At 45.0% G+C, this 15,697-nt stretch overlaps 1 protein-coding gene across 4 annotated transcripts in view; it reads right to left on the bottom strand.

Moving 5' to 3' along the window:
- Positions 1–8,206: 8,206 nt before the first annotated feature.
- Positions 8,207–15,697, bottom strand: part of ZBTB2 (zinc finger and BTB domain containing 2) — a 28,785-nt gene continuing 21,294 nt past the window's right edge. For all 4 annotated transcript variants that reach the window (XM_040448882.1, XM_040448885.1, XM_040448883.1 and 1 more), the window contains one exon: positions 8,207–11,000. In XM_040448882.1, the coding sequence (XP_040304816.1) occupies positions 9,629–11,000 (1,372 nt within the window). In that variant the 3' untranslated portion in view covers positions 8,207–9,628. The remainder of the gene's footprint in view (positions 11,001–15,697) is intronic.

Genomic DNA, 15,697 nt, shown 5'->3' with positions numbered 1-15,697 from the left:
CAGGCTCCAGGCTCCGAGCCATCAGCCCAGAGCCCGACGCGGGGCTCGAACTCATGCACCGCGAGATCGTGACCTGGCTGAAGTCGGACGCTTAACCGACTGCGCCACCCAGGCGCCCCAGCAGTTTCCTTTTAACCTGAGACAATATTTGCTTCCTAGTTCTGTTCGGAGGCAAGTTTTCATGGATCGAAATAAAATGCAACCTAATTAAATGCCATGGATTTTCTTTCTGTAATTTCACCTGAATTCAGGTTTGATTGCTTTTATCTACTGTTGTGATATTCATCACGTTTCTTTTAATTACTTACCCATCTTTTACAACATTTTCCACAGAGTCTCATGGGAGTTTGGGACATATCTGGGGCATGTGTCCATGCATGAAAAACTAAGTGATTCTTCACCTTTTGGGGTCAAAGACCCCTTTAATTAGAATCTCATTAAGCCTCTGGCTTAAACTCTCCGCCCCCCCCTCCCCCCAATACAGTTTTTGGATAGTCCCACAGACCTTTGAAATCTTGGCCAGAAACTAGAACCAGAGTTAGAAACCCCTTATCCAACGCTACAAGAAAGGAAATGGACACAAACTAAGGAATCCCAGGTGGTAAAGAGGGTGGAAGCTGAATGCACAGTGTCCTGTAACTTCGTCGACATGACTGTGCATTTGTAACGTGGTTCTGGAAATGGATCTGTCAGACATCCTGGCACGATTCTCGTGTGAATGCAGGTTTCTCTGCCCCACCAATTCCTTCCCATCTCCCGCCTGGGTCGCTGGGAATGATCTGGGTCCTAATCTTACATACGAGAAAGCTGAGATTCAGACTACGAGCTCTTAAGTGACTTAAGGTTTTCTCGTTTCTCACTTTTACGGTTTTGGCTAAGGGGACCAGAACTTGGGGATGGCATGATGGTGAAGATAGTCGTGACTTTTTAAAAATGCTAGATCACAGCTTAGAATCTGTTCTTTTTTGATGTCTAACTGTAAAAGACGTTGTTACTGTGCCCTACCTCCAGTTATGAGTAAGGTAATCTAACTGCATGCTCTTCCATTGTGAAGCACTACAATTAGCCTTTTTTTTTTTTTTTTTGTTTTTTTTTTTAAAAGCGCGAGGGGGGGGGGGGGGGGGGGGGGAGGGCAGAGAGAGGGTGGCAGAGGATCTGAAGTGGGCTCCATGCTGACAGCAGAGAGCTCGATGCGGGCTTGAACCCATGAACCGAGCTGTGAGATCATGACCTAAGTCAGACGCTCAGAACTGACTGGGCCACCCAGGTGCCCCTAAACCTTTTTTTTTTTTTTTTTTTTTAATGTTTATTCATTTTGAGGGAGAGAGAGAGAGAGAGAGAGAGAGCGTGTGAGCTGGGGTTGGGGCAGAGAGGGGAGAGACAGATTCCTAAGGAGGCTCTGTGCTGTTAGTGCTGAGCCTGACATGGGGCTCAGTCTCAGGATCCGTGAGATCATGACCTGAGCTGAGATCAAGAGTCGGGCACTTAACCAACCGAGCCACCCAGGCAACCCTACGTTGGTTAACCCAACCTTAACGTCTGAAGAGCAACTTTACTGTAACACTCGTATTTTGGAGACCAGAGGCAGAATAACATTTCCTACATGAAGAAATTGGGGCCCAATGTGTTGTTTTCCCATGGCAGGATATTGAGTAGTAAAGTCCAGCTCTAACTCAGTTCTCTGTTTTACCTTCTATTCTTTTTTTTTTTTTTTTAATTTTTAAAAATATTTTTGAGATCGAGGAAGACAATGTGAGCAGGGGAGGGGCAGAGAGAGAGGGAGGCACAGAATCTGAAGCAGCTCCAGGCTCTGGGCCATCAGCCCAGAGCCCGATGCGGGGCTCAAACTCACGGAGTGCGAGATCGTGACCTGAGCCGAAGTCGGACGCTTAACCGACTGAGCCACCCAGGTGCCCCTGCCTTCTATTTGTTCTAATTCGAAATACCTTGGTATAATTAATAAGCACAGAGGCAATAGTATAAAGTAAGTCAATTTCAAGACCACACTGCTTGATTCTACTCAAACCTGTTAGCCTCAGGAGCTCACCTGATACCTGGAAAAGCAGGTAAGTTTTCTCTAGAACTTGAAACCCGGACACAGTTGTGTTCTTTTGAAAGATTTTCCGGAAATGATACTGCAGAGTTGGCCAGTGGGCCATTTTAGGGAGTGAGATTTATCCTAAGAAATCGTTAAACTGATTTAGCAGGGAAGTGAAGTGATCCTTGCGTTAGTGATTCCCAAGGAAGTGTTTGGGCTTGCGCTACTGCCCTATCTATTCCCCTGTAGAGTTTTTGGTTTCAGTGGTACGGGTGTTGCTGGAATTCAATGTGTTGGGGTTGTAGAGGCTTATCATCTTGCAAGGTCCAGGACAGCCCTTAATAAGAAAGGAGTTTCCACCTAAAATGCAATGCATCTGGAGAATTGCTTCCAGCTTCTAGAGAATTAAAGACTGGAGGTTGGAAGGAGACTAGCAACCACGTGGGTGCAATTATCCAGGCAAGGGTTGATAATGGCTGATTCCAACATGGCAGTTTGGAGAGCCTCGAATGAGATCAAGAGAGATTAGGAGATAGAATCAGTAGGCGTGACACCTCATTCCCTGTCAGGGGAACTATGTAGGATGAAGAATGAAATTTCTGGGTTACCGGCCTGGATAGGAAGCCAAGTCCTGAGATGGGTGGGGCCAGGAGATAATAATCAGTTTGGGAAATGTTTCATTAGAGAGGCTCAGGAGCTATCCAAGGGTAAATACAGGATCGGTGGCTGCATGTGTGGGTCTCAAACAAGAAAGAGTTGAGGACAGTGAGACGTCAATGGCTCCTCTATACCCTTGGGGACACACCGGGGGGGAAGTAACCTCCATAACCCTGCAACATTTCTTCAAATCTCACGCATAAACTTTGGTTGGGAGACTGCGAAAGACGAGGCTTTCCTCACCTTGTCACAGCAGTCTCATTTCAGAACGTAGGACCTCGCACTTCGCTAGAGTTTCCTGCTGTGAATGTGCTGTAGGAACTAGAAAGCAAAATGCACCGCGTTAATATTAGTAATTAGAAGCGAAAGACATTCTATAAAACTGTCCGCCAGAGGCAACGTTGTGACTTCTGATGACTGCTGTCTCCTTGAACATTTTGGTAGATTCAGAATAATGACACTGATCTTCCTAAAATGTTATGAATATACATCGTATTCAGACCTGCTCTTTTTTACTTTTTTACTTTAGTTTTTAAGTTTGTTTATTTTGAGAGAGAGAGTGCAAGCAGGGGAGAGGTAGAGAGCGATGGAGAGAGAGAATCCCAAGCAGACTCCAGAGCTTGAACTCCCAAACCATGAGATCGTGACCTGAGCTGAAACCAAGAGTTGGTCGCTTAGCTGACTGAGCCACCAGGCACTCCCAGACATGCTCTTTTTTGGAGATGAAACATCCACTTGTCTGTCATCGACATTTCTTTTCTTTCCTCCCTGCTGCCTTTTCAGCATTTGTGGCCTGCTGCACACCTCCCCCAGGGAGACTTGATGGCAGGGACCCGACCTCCAGCATCCTCAGACATCCCCAGGTTCTCCAGACCCTTCTGTCATGCAGGCTCCCTGTTCTCTTTCCCCCGCCTGTGTCCCCATCTTTGCTTATGGGTGTCGCTAATTAACTGCAAAGATAAGATTCTTTAGTCCCTTTCCTTTTGCTGACAAGAAATTATAGAAATACATTGAAACGACTAAGAACCAGGAAGGGTTTCCCAGGCAGTGTGGGGGTGGTGGAAGGGCCCCGGCTTAGACCTGGGCTGCGTGCTTCCCTCCATGTGGTTGTGTGGCCTTCGCCAACGACCTAACGCCGTTTTGTTTCCTCATCCGGATCCCTGCCTCTGTTGCTGAGGAGGATGGCTAGGTGGCCTCTTCAAAAACTGCTTAAGGTATTTGATGACTTTGGCTTCATTCTTCTCTGTGCTCACAAGTTACAGGGGCATCTGGAATGAGAACAGGAAGGTTTAGAATAAAGCCCAGGGCCTCTCAAGCACACATTTCTTCTAAGCTCCTGTACCAATCTGTGGACTGTACATGTTTCATTAAGGAGCGCTTTTCTTCAAGGAAAGAAGACTGTTAGAAATGTCCCAGATCCCTGTCTGGCCCTTTCTTAGCTCCCCTGGGTTATTATAATTCTGAGAAGCAAGTAGAACTAAGAAAGGACAGTAATCTAGCAGAAATGACACAAGATGCTGTGGTTCTCAAAGTGGCTTCTGGTACCATCATCATCTCATCTGGGAACCTGTTACAGATGCAAATTCTTGGGCCTGACTCTGGACTGAAGCAGATACTGTCTGTAAGCAGTGTCTTTTACCAAGCCCTCCAGGAGATTCTGATGTGTGGCTCTGAAGTTCTGGTTTTCGGACCAGTGCAGTAAAATAAGGCTATAGGATGGATTTAAGTTAATTGCCTCAATAGCAGAACAAATAGGTTAACAGGTGAAAAAGCTTTCCCCTCCCTGCTCCTGGCACTTCTCCCCCACCAATTGCTTCCAGCCCATAGAAATGTCTGCACATTTGGGAAAATCTCCGCCCCCCCCCCCCGCCCCCACCTCATGATATAATTTGGACAAACTTAGGTCTGAAACCAAATGCAACAAAACAGGTCAGGTGAGCAAGAAAAGCCATGCTTTGTATTTCTTGCTTTTTGCTGAATCAAAGGCTTGTCAATTACAACACAGGACTTGTCAATTGCTAAAGGCTGGCTGGTCAAAGGTGCATGTTAGGTGTAGAACATCTCTAGGGTAGAAGAAAGAGCATTTTGCTTTTTGAGTGAGCCACATGGGGTTTGGAATCCTGGTTGTCTCTATTGGACTGGATAACCTCAGAGAGGTTAATTTCTTTGGAACTCAATTTCCTCATCTATAAAAACAGGACACATGCCTGCCAGGAAGGTTGGGAGTAAATGAAAGCATCTAGTACACACCCAGCTCAGGATCTCACTCTCCCTGGCTCCGCCCTTTCATGGATATTGTGTTCTTCACAAGGAGTGATCTTCATAACCATTAGGGAATTTAGGCAGGACAGGTCATTATGTACTTTCCAGAGAATAGCAAAAGCTTGAGTCAAGAGTAACCGTGTTTTAGGGGCACCTGGGTGGCTCAGTCAACCGGTTAAGCATCTGACTTTGGCTCAGGTCATGATATCACAGTCCGTGGGTTGGAGTCCCACGTCGGGCTCTGTGCTGACAGCTCAGAGCCTGGAGCCTGCTTCCGATTCTGTGTCTCCCTCTCTCTCTCTGCCCCTCCCTTGCTCGTGCTCTGGCTCAAAAAAAAAAAAAAAAAAAAAAAAAAAAGAATAACTATGTTTTATGTTTGGAAGTATTTCGACCTGAGACTTGAAACACAGAATTATCATTTCACCCTGGTCCATTTTTTTTCACATTAAATATTCTGAGTCTCCTTTTATTTTGTTTTGAGGGCTATTAACAGTTTAGTTGATATTCTTCCAGCTGTGTTTAAGGAGCTAGTTCTGGAAAAGGCAGATTAATTGATGTGCAATAATTTGTTCCAGACCAAAATGAAGAGCTAAAGCAAAGCAAAATGCAAAGTATTTTGAGGATTCTGAAAATTGTCCTAAAAATGCTGTCAACCTCAAGAACAATTTCCATTCCAATAAACTACACTCCCCATATAAATAAGTTTGTCTCGACATTCATCACTAATGAATGAGTGAAGAGGGCTCCCCTGCTCCCGCTGTAATTCCCAGCCAAGTCTTAGGAAGTACCCTGCATGCACCATTCTCCCCAACCATCCTCTTAAGTGCCTTGATCTTTTTAATAGCAGTTCAGTGGTTTACCTTTTGAAATGAAGGGTTCATTTTGCATGCCTCAACTCTTGCCCTTTCTTGTAAGAGATTATAAATGACAATAGTGTCTGGTTCCTATGACTTATTTTTTTCTAATGTTTATTCATTTTTGAGAGAGAGACAGAGTGTAAGTGGGGGAGGAGCAGAGAGAGAGGGAGACACGGACTCTGAGGCAGGTCCCAGGCTCTGAGCTGTCACCACAGAGTCTGATGTGGGGCCTGAACCCATGAACCTTGAGATCATGACCTGAACCGAAGTCAGATGCCCAAATGACTGAGCCACTCAGGAGCCCCTAACATTTTTAAAAAAATATTTTATTTTTAAGTAACCTCTACACCCAACACAGGGCTCGAACTTACAACCCCAAGATAAAGAGTCATATGCTCCTACTAGGAATTTACCCAGGGGATACAGGAGTGCTGATGCATAGGGGCACATGTACCCCAATGTTTATAGCAGCACTTTCAACAATAGCCAAATTATGGAAAGAGCCCAAATGTCCATACACTGATGAATGGATAAAGAAGATGTGGTTTATAAATAGAACAGAATACTACTTGGCAATGAAAAAGAATGAAATCTTGCCATTTGCAACAATGTGGATCCAACTGGAAGCTATTATGCTAAGTGAAATAAGTCAGAGAAAGATATATGATTTCACTCGTGTGGAATTTGAGAAACTTAGACTATGGGGAAGGGAAGGGAGAAATAGTTACAAACAGAGAGGGAAGGAAACCATAAGAGACTCTTAAATACAAAGAACAAACTGAGGGTTGATGGGGGGGTAGGGGGAGGGGAAAATGGGTGATGGGCATTGAGGAGGGCACTTGGGATGAGCACTGGGTGTTGCATGTAAGTGATGAATTATGGGAATCTACTCCTGAAGCCAATAGCACACTCTATATACTGTATGTTAGCTAACTTGACATTATAAAAAAATTTAAAAAGTCATATGCTCTACTGACTGAGCCAGCCAGGTGTCCCCCTATGACTTTAAAAAGAAGGTTTGGAGTCCACTCCACTCTCCATTCTTAGGTCATTATCCAAAGTGGCTTTATATATGTATGTATATATTTCCAGTTTTATTGGAGAATATATTTTTTTTTTGAGAGAGAGCACACGTGCGCAGGGAAAGGGCAGAGGGACAGGGTGACAGACAATCTTAAGCAGCCTTCACACCCAGCGTGGAACTCCATGTGGGACTCCATCTCATGACCTCAAGATCATGACCTGAGCCAAAATCAAAAGTCACTTAACCAGCTGAGGCACCCAGGTGCTCCAACAAATACCTTTGAATGGCAACGTTTTCTTCCCATTACAGCCATATTTCTCATGGTAAAGTGAAATCCTACAATACTTTACAAATTTATTATTTAGCTCAATTTGTTGAATGAGTTTTTGTTTGAATGATTTTGAATGAATTTGTTTTCCCCATGAAAAGAAAAGTAATAGAACCAGTAGTGTTAATAGGGGCTAGAACGTGGAGAGTGACAGCTTAAGTTACTTCTGAAGTTCAAGGGGCTCAGACTGATTACATCCTCGACTGAAATTTGCAAAGCTTGTTTAAATTAGTACCATCAAAAATTAAGAATAAATTGTTAAATTTATAACCTCTTGGGATTAAACAGCCATGGAACATTCTAGGGTATGGAGGGAACTGACAGGTCTGTCCCAGGGGAGGTGGCCACAGACTAACGCTTAAGAGCCCTGCACCCCACCCATAATGAATAGCTGAACACAGGTCCTGCCCTTCCCCCCTCCAAGAACTTGCGGGAAGTGAGCTGGGGCTGGCTGGCGCCTTACCCTCTCTCATCACCCACCAGATCCCTCGTGATTCCCATGACTTTCTGCTGTTTAAGAGCCTCCGGCCACATCCCATGTCTCTTTGAGGCTGCCTGGAGTGCTGTGGAGGCCTGTGAGGCATGCCTGGATTTCCCCTTCCACAGAATTTCAGAGAAGTTAACTTGGCTCAAGACTTTCATTTAAATTGGGAGATGTGAATATAGTTTCAACAGAGGAAATCAGTGGAAACCTCTCAATATTTAAGAACCGAGGTTTACACAGCACGAACGTGTGTCCCTTTTAGGTAAACACCTCTTGGTGTCTCTTTCTTCCTTGGGGAAGTTGGACTTTCAGATCCATTCCTGGCCAAAGTTGGACTGTCCATAGCATTTTTGGATACAGTTGATTTATTTGATTCCCACAATATGACGATCCACAATTGCCACTGTCTTCATTTTACAGATGTCGAAAATGCTGCTCAAGTTAGGGGACCCGCCCACGGTTCTGCAGATGGACAGAGAGAGGCAGCAAAGAGAGGCCTTGGTCTCTACTTCTCCTGCTTTTTGGGCAGACGAACTGATACACAGATAAAATAAAATACTCACTTAATTAAATGTTTATTCCATGAAAGTATGTATAAAAACTTACAAATCTGCGAACTCAACTATACATGAAACAGGATGACGGGATATTCAGTTTTTAACATATACGTACAGCACAGCTATGAACTGTTTTTCCCTTTCCCCTTCGGTCCTTATTTCTGGCTCCTGTTTAGTCCTGTGAGACCATTCTGTCATTGGCGTAAGGAAAGGTTCGTGGACACAGTTTACTGCTTTCAGGCCAATGGAGGAAATTTCAGGTGTTTAAAAAAAAAAAAAAAAAGTGGAGACTAACATCAAAATCAAGTTGTTTTTTGGGGTTTTTTTTTGTTTTTTCCAATCAGCAATTAGGCGTTTTTGTCCTGATTTTTCTTTGCCATTTTTGATGCTTCAACAAATGTTGCCAGTAAACTATTAGCATTAACTTTTAAAGTCATTAAAGTCACCACATGCTTTGCTCACAACTTCCCCTCTAGGATCCACGTTCCTACGTGCACACACGGATTTGAAGCAGCTGGTTGGTGCTAAAACAGATTTAACACTGGCAACTGCTGGAATAGCGTGTCATTTTCTATTCAGAAAGACAATCTACTGCACAGGACTTTCAAATCTGATTTTTAAAACAACCGACAGATTTGTCAGAAACTGAAACAGAGAGTTTTGTTACTGTTCAACTTTGAAAGAAGCCAGCAATTAGCTAAGGCATGTGCATTAATTCACCTGTTTATAGCAAATACCCACACATTTTCTCTTACAAACACACACAACTCACAGCTTTGTCATGTCCTATCCAAAAGTTAAGATTGCCATCACATTATTACTTTTTCTCTCTTGTGTTCTGTTCAAGTAGATTTCTTAGCTAATGATTTTTCTCGACTGGACATAATCTCAAAGGATGCATTCTGAAATAAGACACCTGGAGAATAAATACTGAGAGTGTTTTCTTGGGTTAAAAGTCTCCCCCACACCTAGATTTTGCATAGTACACAGCCCAGCTGTATCTCTAAGAAGCATGCTGTATTTTCCAACACTTTCTGAGAAGGAAGACTTCTTACCCGGGGAAAGTCATAATTCTAGCTTACCAAATTGCATTCTAGTCGTTGTGTTTTGTTAACAGACCCTTCATTAGTTCCAAGTTTGCTTTTAAATCATCTAAAACGTCTCAAAATCTATTTGAGTTTATAAGTACTACTGACCATTATCTTTCCAATATCCCCTGAATTAAAGTAAACATGTTCCAGGTTTATAATGCACAAAGCCTTTACGGAGGAAGGGCTGGGGTTGGGGAGGAGGGGGTGAGGTGGACAAAGGGACCAGGGACCTGTTTGTATCATGCCATGGAGAACTACAGTTCTGAATTGGGGCAAGGGAAAGGAGACAGTCTCTGTAAAAACGACAGTTTTTAAAAAGATAGGTAACATTCAGTCTAACAACACTGTTTCCTGTTCCTTTTTGATGGAAGCTAACACTGGGTGGTCAGGTTCCGTTACTTCTGCGTCCCCACTGCCCAGCAGAATGGACCGCCCCTCGTCCAGGGCGAAAACGTCCGAGTTCTGGTTTTGGCACGAATGTTTAACAACCTCATTGGGAGTGGAGAACGTTTTGTCACACAAGTTGCATTTGTAGGGTTTGTTGGTCTGTACCAACATGTTGTCCATCTGACTCCCTTCCTCAAACGTGCAGAGTTCCAGAGTCTGTTTGTCCACCATGGTGTACGTGTCGATGCTCTGATTGAGGCATACGTGCCGGGCGGCCTGGTTGGCCCTGCAAAAACTCTTGTCACAAGTGCTGCATTTGAAAGGCTTCCCGGTGTGTATGTACATGTGCTCCCTCCAGTGGCTCTTCTGGATAAACTTTCGGCCGCATATCGTGCACTCGTACTTGCGTCTCTTTACCTCCCTCTCTTGGTCCGCCTGCTCCAAGTTGTCAATGTCCGCGATGTCCGAGGGCGGGGGCGTCTCCGAGTGCTGCTGCCCGTCGATGATGGGAGAGTCGGAGATGTGCTGCAGCTCACTGTCACTTATCATCCCAGCCTCAGGCACTTCCATGGTGTCTTTGCCCAGGTCGGCCGCGTTGCTACAAAGAGACAGGGGCACGCGGCTTTCTCCCGGCTGGCTGGACGTGAAAGGTACGCCGGTGTGAATCTGGAGGTGTTCCCGCAAACTGCTGCGGAGGGTGAAGCGCCGGCCGCACAGGTGGCAGGCGTAGTACTTGGGAAAGCTTCCGTTCCTCTTCATGATGCTCGGCTTGACGTGGGCTATGGTGAGGGATGCGGGCTGTTCGTCGGACGAAGAGGCTTCCAGATTGGTCTCCTCCCCAGGGGGAGGGGGAGGCACGGGAGTGGAAACGAGTTCTGGAGACAGCGAGGTCTGCAGGGGGTCCGAGGGAGTCAGATGTGTCCGATTCACCTGGGCCAGATTGGACGTCAGCTGAGACAGCGGTGGGGCCTCGGGCACCTGCTCCTGGCTCATCCTGGAGGTCTGCGGCCGTGGGTCTCGCCCGAGTTTCTCGGGTGCCGAAGCGATCTTGGTGGCTTGTCTCAGCTGATGGTCTGCAATCTGAATGCCGTACAAGGAAGAGGCCAGCGGGAAAACTTGGTCGGGATGAGAAAAGGCTCCTTGGCTGGCCAGGCTAGCTTCTTGGATCAGTGGGTAAGCGTGCAGAAACTTGATCCCCTGTTCTAACCGAACGGGATCAATCAGCTGAGGCGCCATCTTTCCCGTGTACATCAGATGTAAGAGATAGCTGAAAATATCTGGCTGTATGTCAGTTGGTTTCAAACGGACACACTCACTGAAAGAAACAAGTGAACAATTTGTAAGGAAATGTCAACTCGCGTCTCCAATGATAACATGAACTCTGGAGAAAAAAAAAAAAGGGCAAATGAAACGAAACGAGAACATTCCCCATTTCTTACTGTTAGTGTTTCGTGAAATGGAATACTCAAGGGAGATAACTGGCACCTATGTAATTTAATTATATTAAGAACAGAGAGAAATACGATAAATAGATTTTCGAGGACTGGGAACCAAAAAGTTCACGTGAAAGAAATATGACATCTTAGCCCCTAGACTCTTGAAGAAGTTTTTCTCCTCATAATCTATGTACATTTCTATCATATCACACTATATTTTTATGTAGGACTCTAGGAGATCTTTGGCTAAAAGTCTTGGCATCTTCTATTGACCCAGTGCCATCCAGAGCTCAGCAGGTGATCTTTCAAAGTAAATCAAGCAATCTACCCGATAAGAAAGTTTCTTCATTTGTAAAATGACATGGGGGGTGGGGGGGTGTGCGGACCTGGGCTAGAATGAACCAGTGCCTGAGAGCAATGCAACAAAAGTGAAAGAAAAAGAAAACAGGACTCTGTGCTCTGCAGTTCCCTGATCTCCCTCCAGCACGGAGGAGGAAGCACCGTTAAGAGATGGAGGTACATTCTAGCTCTACTGGGGCCGGATCACCTTCCCAGTATTGCTGGATTGCATCACAAAACAGTTCCTGGACAACTTACCAAAACATCACCATCACCAGAATTACAACTGGGCTTCACGGGCATTATCTCATTAAGTTGCCATTAATTCTCATTTTACGGATGAGGAACTGAGGCTCAAAGAGATTCCTACTTTGCTCAAAACCACACAGTTAGTAAGAGGGTCTAACTAAATCTTGGTCTAATTCCAAACCCGTGACACCAAAATTGTGTAGAGCATGAAAACAATCCTATGTGGCATTTAAGGCAGATCTGATTATTCCCATTTGACAGATCTGGAACCTGAGATCACCAAAAGTTAGGTGATTTATCTGAGACACCTAAAGCAGATAGTGGCATTGCTGATTTTCTAACTTTTAGACGTTCGTGTTTGCCTCATTCCAGAAACATCATTCTGGTCAAGCAACTATACTCAAGTCCCAAAGAACTCTTCCTAAACCATCAGTAATGACAGAAATTCGAATGCATCATTAGAAAGCAATGATATCTATCTATATATTATGAGGTATGTGCTATCATCCACTCAGTGAATTATATTCTACAGACAATATAGACAATGCATTTTCAACTTCAAAGGCAGCTTCCCTGAATGCCTTTAGAATTTATAATCTGTTTTGTTTTTTTTTTTTTTTTTTTTAAGTAACCTTCAAGTCCAGTGCACAGCCCATCACGGGGCTTGAACTCATGACCCTGAGCTCAAGACCTGAGTGAGGTCAAGAGTCAGACGCTGAACCAACTAAGCCACCTGGGCACCCCTAATCATTTTTTTTTTTATTATACCACTTACTATTATAACTTTTTGTCTCCTTTAGCTGTTTATCTTAATAATAAATATTTTCCAACATGCTAAAATAATAACAGTATACCTTGCTCTTCCAAATTTAACATTTTATTCTATTTTTTTAAAGGTGACTGTAATAGCAATTTATGACACAACAGATTTGAATAATTGCTGTTTTGCTATCAACGTGTGTATATTTCAATGAGTGCATACAATAGTCATGTGAAAAACCTCTGACTACAAAGTATGAAAAGTCAAAGAATAAAAAGTGGCAGCACTTGAGCAGCAGAAAGAACAGAGCTTATGTGATTCTATTTTTTAAAAAGACACACAGATCACTCACTCATCTTCCTTTGGAGTCTTTTATAGTGCTTTATTTATCTTCCTTTAAATAGGAATGCAAACACAGGCGGTCTTCCCTTTAAGCACAGGGCGACTGCCAACAATACTGGGTGTATACTGGGATGCCTTTAGGTGCCCTAGGGAAGTTCAATATTCAAAACAAAGCTACAGGGATCGTGTGTGGGGAATACTTCAGTCATGCAAACAATCCCCTCCGAAATCGAGAACGGGGAAACCATAGGCCTTTAGAGTACAAAGTACTCCCAGGAGACTATAGGGCACCCTTGTTCTGCCAGGATGGAATGTTCCTCCAGGCAGAAGGAAGGGACCCGTGGCTTCCCAAAAAGAAAAGGAAAGGGCAGAAATCCAAACGGGGGCAGCATCTGTGAGCGGGAACTACCAAGCAGGGCCTCTTTCCATCAAAATTTTGTCACAAGTTTTGTCATTTCCTCTCATTTGTTATCGTACAGGTTGTCCTCTGTCTAGTGCCACAAAGGGTGGTGACTCAGCAGAGCTCAGATTTTAAAGAATTGTGTGCAGTCTCTGAAGGCCAGGAAGAAATGGGGCTGGGAGACCCAGCCAGGCCGGAGGGAGAAGGGCCCCAAAGTGGCCCACTGGGCTGGTGAGGACGCACCAGGGAGAGGGAGGCGGGGAATCTCTGGGAGTTCATGCGGCGCCCAGGGAGGTTCCCAGAAACCAGCTCTCTTCATTGCTTGACTTTTTTTTCTTGAAGCAAAAGTACACATGCACACATATACACATGGAGACCCTTAAAAAAAGTTATTTAAAAAAGCTCCTTAGGTCACACTGCAGCCATCTCTCTGACTGCTTTCCCTTCCAGGCAGCTAGACCTCTCAGCTTGCTATGGGCCAGACTTCAGTCCTTTCCAAGTCCTTCTGGAAGGACATAGCTCTCCACAAGATGATTACACCTATGTGGTTTGATCTGCAGAGGTCTGCTTGAGACAACACTTTTATGGGAAAAACATAGTTTTAGCACAGCTACGAGCCCTTCGTGCAAACTTTCACCATAATTCAGTTTTAATTTTTCCTTTACTAGAATATCAAAGTAAAAGATGGGCTTAATGAACTTTGGAAATAAGGAATTTTAAATAATGTCCGACCTCATCAGGAGGTTGTGCTTAGCAAAACTTGCCCCTCTGCGGTTTTACTTTTGGGAGCTCTATGTTTGTAGTTCTACAAGATTTAAAACTTCCCAGAGTGCTGCACACGAGACAAAGATATAGCTAGTGGTTCTACCGGCATTAAAACACGATTAAGCCAAGCGTGCAAAAAACCGTATTCTCAGTCCACCTTTTGGGTAGTCAGGCGGCTGTTCAGAGCAACCTTGCAAAAAACGCCTTGGTTTAAAAGCGTGCCTCTGGCCTTCGACCAGGGTTTGCTCGGTGTCCATGGGAAATGTCGCGTGCCGCCTCCAACAACAACACTTGATTGCTTACGTTTGGGACTCCTATCCACACAGATCCCACATTTCCTTGTTACAAAGGCATTTAATTGCCCTACATTTAAGTTTCTTGCATCTATTTAAAACTCATTATATTGTATTCTTTTACTCCCCCAAATGAAAATCTTCCTCCTTTCAAGACAGTTTCATTCATTGTGTGGAGACTTCTAAGTACCCGTTAGTTATGAAGTCTCCATGTCCTTAAAAGGGAACATCCTTAGTGCCTGAGATAAAGCAACCTCTGCTTGCCATTATTCCTATTGTTTCCCCATTCTGCTCCCCCAGACATTTAACAAGTGGCTATTATGGACAAATACCGGACCTATACACTGGGGCTTTCAAAAAGATTTGTAAAACCCAGTCTCTGCCCTCAAGAAACTTACAAAAGAGGAGTGGAGAGAAATACACAAAGAACAACATGGGGAAAATGAGTGGATCTTGTAACGGGCAAAAATAAAGTGATAGGAGATGTGGGAGAGGAAAGAAGTGGCTTTTGATCACTTTGGATGGGGGGGGGGGGCTGGGCTGATGGAGTGGAGTGGCCTGGTGGGAGGGGCAGTCCCAAGGGGGCTTGGAGGTCAGGCTGCCAGCCTGAGGGGCCTTGAGAGAGAACAAGGAATGTGTGTGCCGTTTTGATGTGTGGAGGCGATCCTGCAGGTTTGTGATCAAAGGAGTAACACCACGGAGGGGATTTCTGATCCAAGGCGTCCTGTAGTCAAAGCACTGTTCAGAAATATTAATCTCACAGTCGTGGAAAATGATTAGGAAATGGAAGGAAGTGAGAAGGGGAAGGAAAGGACTAATGCAAAAGGGGTGTGAGGGAAACGTGGCTCAGGGGACCAGAGGATAGGGTTTTAGAGCGATCTGAAGAACAGGTCACCTGGAGATCAACAGGGAGGTCAGGGAACGACCCAGAAAAGGCCTAACTGCGCTTCAGACCGGCACATAACTCCATTCAAGCCCACGAGCGGCCAGCCTCACGGCCTTGAGAAGCAGAGTTCCGGAGGACACAGAGAAAGGCCAAGGCCAGAGCTGTAAACTGGTGGTTTCCAGCAGAGGCAAAGTCCAGGAGCACTAGCGGCTCCCCTCGGGGTAGAGTGCATATGGAAAGAAGCGTGGAGGGCCCGAGACCAAAACTCAGCACAGCTCCCAGAGGGCAGGAGACGGGACATTCTGCATTGTCAAAGCGCAGAGAACAACCCTGAGAGCAAGAAAACAGTAGGCAGCAAACGCTGCCTAGGACTGAGGCTGAGATGCCAGAGGCTGAGAGAAGAGCCGTGGTTTTGATCAAGAGGTGACGTTTGAGAAATGATTTCGGTAGAGATGGGGCAGACACGGCGGTGGCGGCGGGGACGAGGGGTGGGGGGCGCACGAGCTAGGCTGCGGTTCGCCCTCTGAACACTTACTTCCACA

This window comes from Herpailurus yagouaroundi, unplaced genomic scaffold, assembly GCF_014898765.1.
Source record: "Herpailurus yagouaroundi ecotype Mexico unplaced genomic scaffold, PumYag 198, whole genome shotgun sequence".
NCBI lineage: Eukaryota > Metazoa > Chordata > Mammalia > Carnivora > Felidae > Herpailurus > Herpailurus yagouaroundi.
The sequence above is the reverse complement of the archived record's forward strand: the minus strand, read 5'-3'. Positions and strand labels throughout refer to the sequence as shown.